General features: G+C 38.2%; 1 protein-coding gene across 1 annotated transcript in view; it reads left to right on the top strand.

Moving 5' to 3' along the window:
* The window catches only part of SYCP2 (synaptonemal complex protein 2), a 96,068-nt gene that overhangs the window by 33,972 nt on the left and 60,441 nt on the right, over positions 1 to 1,655 (top strand). Inside the window, 1 exon segment of the mRNA XM_006767251.1 lies at positions 1,158 to 1,232. Within this exon segment, the coding sequence (XP_006767314.1) occupies positions 1,158 to 1,232 (75 nt within the window).

The raw sequence follows: 1,655 nt of genomic DNA, 5'->3' as shown, positions 1-1,655 counted from the left end.
TTTTGGTGCAAATAAACATTGGGTAAGTGTTTAAACTATTTATAATCCATTATTTTCAGATTCTTGGAAACTTGGTTACTTGGGATTATAAGTTTCATTAATTTTTTCTAGAATTTTTTAAATGACAGATTTTTAGTTCTTTAAATTTGTATTGGAATAGCCATTAGATTGTTAGCCATACCCTTTGAGATATCTATTAGGAAAAATTTCAGATGACAAAATTAGCAGCAGCTACTAAAAGCGTTTAATGAATTCCTGCCAACTATTTAAAACATAAAATGAGATGAAGCCCTGTTTTCAAGATAATAAATATAATTTGCAAGAATTACAGAATAAACCTCAGAAGATGTAAATAAGTGGCATAAGGAAAATGAAGTATAGACATTGAGGGAAGAGAATACTCTTTAGAAGTCAGACTTGAAGGAAAGGCTGTAGAGATGGGGTTTGAATGGCCTTTGAAGTTTATGGATAAAAGTAGGTAAGACCCTTTCCACCACATTATGAGTTAGATATTGTCTAATTGGAAATCCAAGGTGACAATTCATGTTATGTTGGGGGCAAATAGTCTGTCGACAAGTTCAGGCTGCTATAACAAAAATACCATAGACTAGGTGGCTTAAACAACAAACATTGATATCTCACTGTTTTGGAGGCTGGAAAGTCCATGATCCAAGGTACCAGCAGACATGGTGTCTCATGGGGGCACTTTTCCTGGTTCATAGTGGCCATCTTTTCACTGGGTCCTCACATGGTGGGTAGGAAAGGTGAGGGAGCTCTCTTCGGTCTCTTTTATTAGGGCACTATCCCATTTATGAGGGCTCTATTTTGGTTAGCTCTTCACCTCCCAAAGGCCCTGCCTTCTAACACTATCACATTGGGGTTTGGGTTTCAATATGAATTGGGGTGGGAACACAGTCAGTCTATATAGTGTAAAAGATTTATGGTGAAAAACAGAGAATATGTTTATGAGCAGCCCTTGCCAAAATGACCGGCTAAGAAGACTGGTTAGTGTGGAGTCATTAATGTATTCTGAGAAATGTATTTATATATACAAAGTAATGACTTGAAATAATTTGGCAATTTTGAAACAGGTAGGAAATATATTAAAATAGAAAGAGCTAGAAGAAAATGATATCACTGAATTAATTTAATTTTAGGAGTATACCAGCAAACAAGGTATTTCAATTGCCCAAACATCTGTGCATATACATTTTGACGCAAGTGGATCACAGGTATGTGTCTAACTTACTTGATTTTAATCATTGGGCTAAGTTTAACTCAAATAATAGCACAATAATAAAAGTTCATGTTGTAGGGTAACTGTCTAAAAATTAAATTGTCTAAACATGGATACTGAATGCTTCAATAAGATGTTAATGATTTTTAGAAATGTTATTAATGACTAGAGGCCCAGTGCACAAAAATTTGTGCATTTGCCGCAGAGGGTCTCTAAGCCCAGCATGTGCCCTCTCGCAGTCTGGGACTCCTCAGGGGATGACCACCTGCTGGCTTAGGCCCGCTCCCCGGGGGCTTGGGCCTAAGATGGCAGTCAGACATCCTTCTGACAGCCCAGCAGCCCTCGGGGGATGTCCACTTGTCAGTGGGGAGCAGACCTAAGCTGCAGTCAGACATCCTTAGTGCTTCTGAGGAGTCCC

The sequence above is a fragment of the Myotis davidii genome, unplaced genomic scaffold (genome assembly GCF_000327345.1).
Source record: "Myotis davidii unplaced genomic scaffold, ASM32734v1 scaffold262, whole genome shotgun sequence".
NCBI classification, from domain to species: domain Eukaryota; kingdom Metazoa; phylum Chordata; class Mammalia; order Chiroptera; family Vespertilionidae; genus Myotis; species Myotis davidii.
This window is presented reverse-complemented; position numbering and strand designations above follow the sequence as displayed.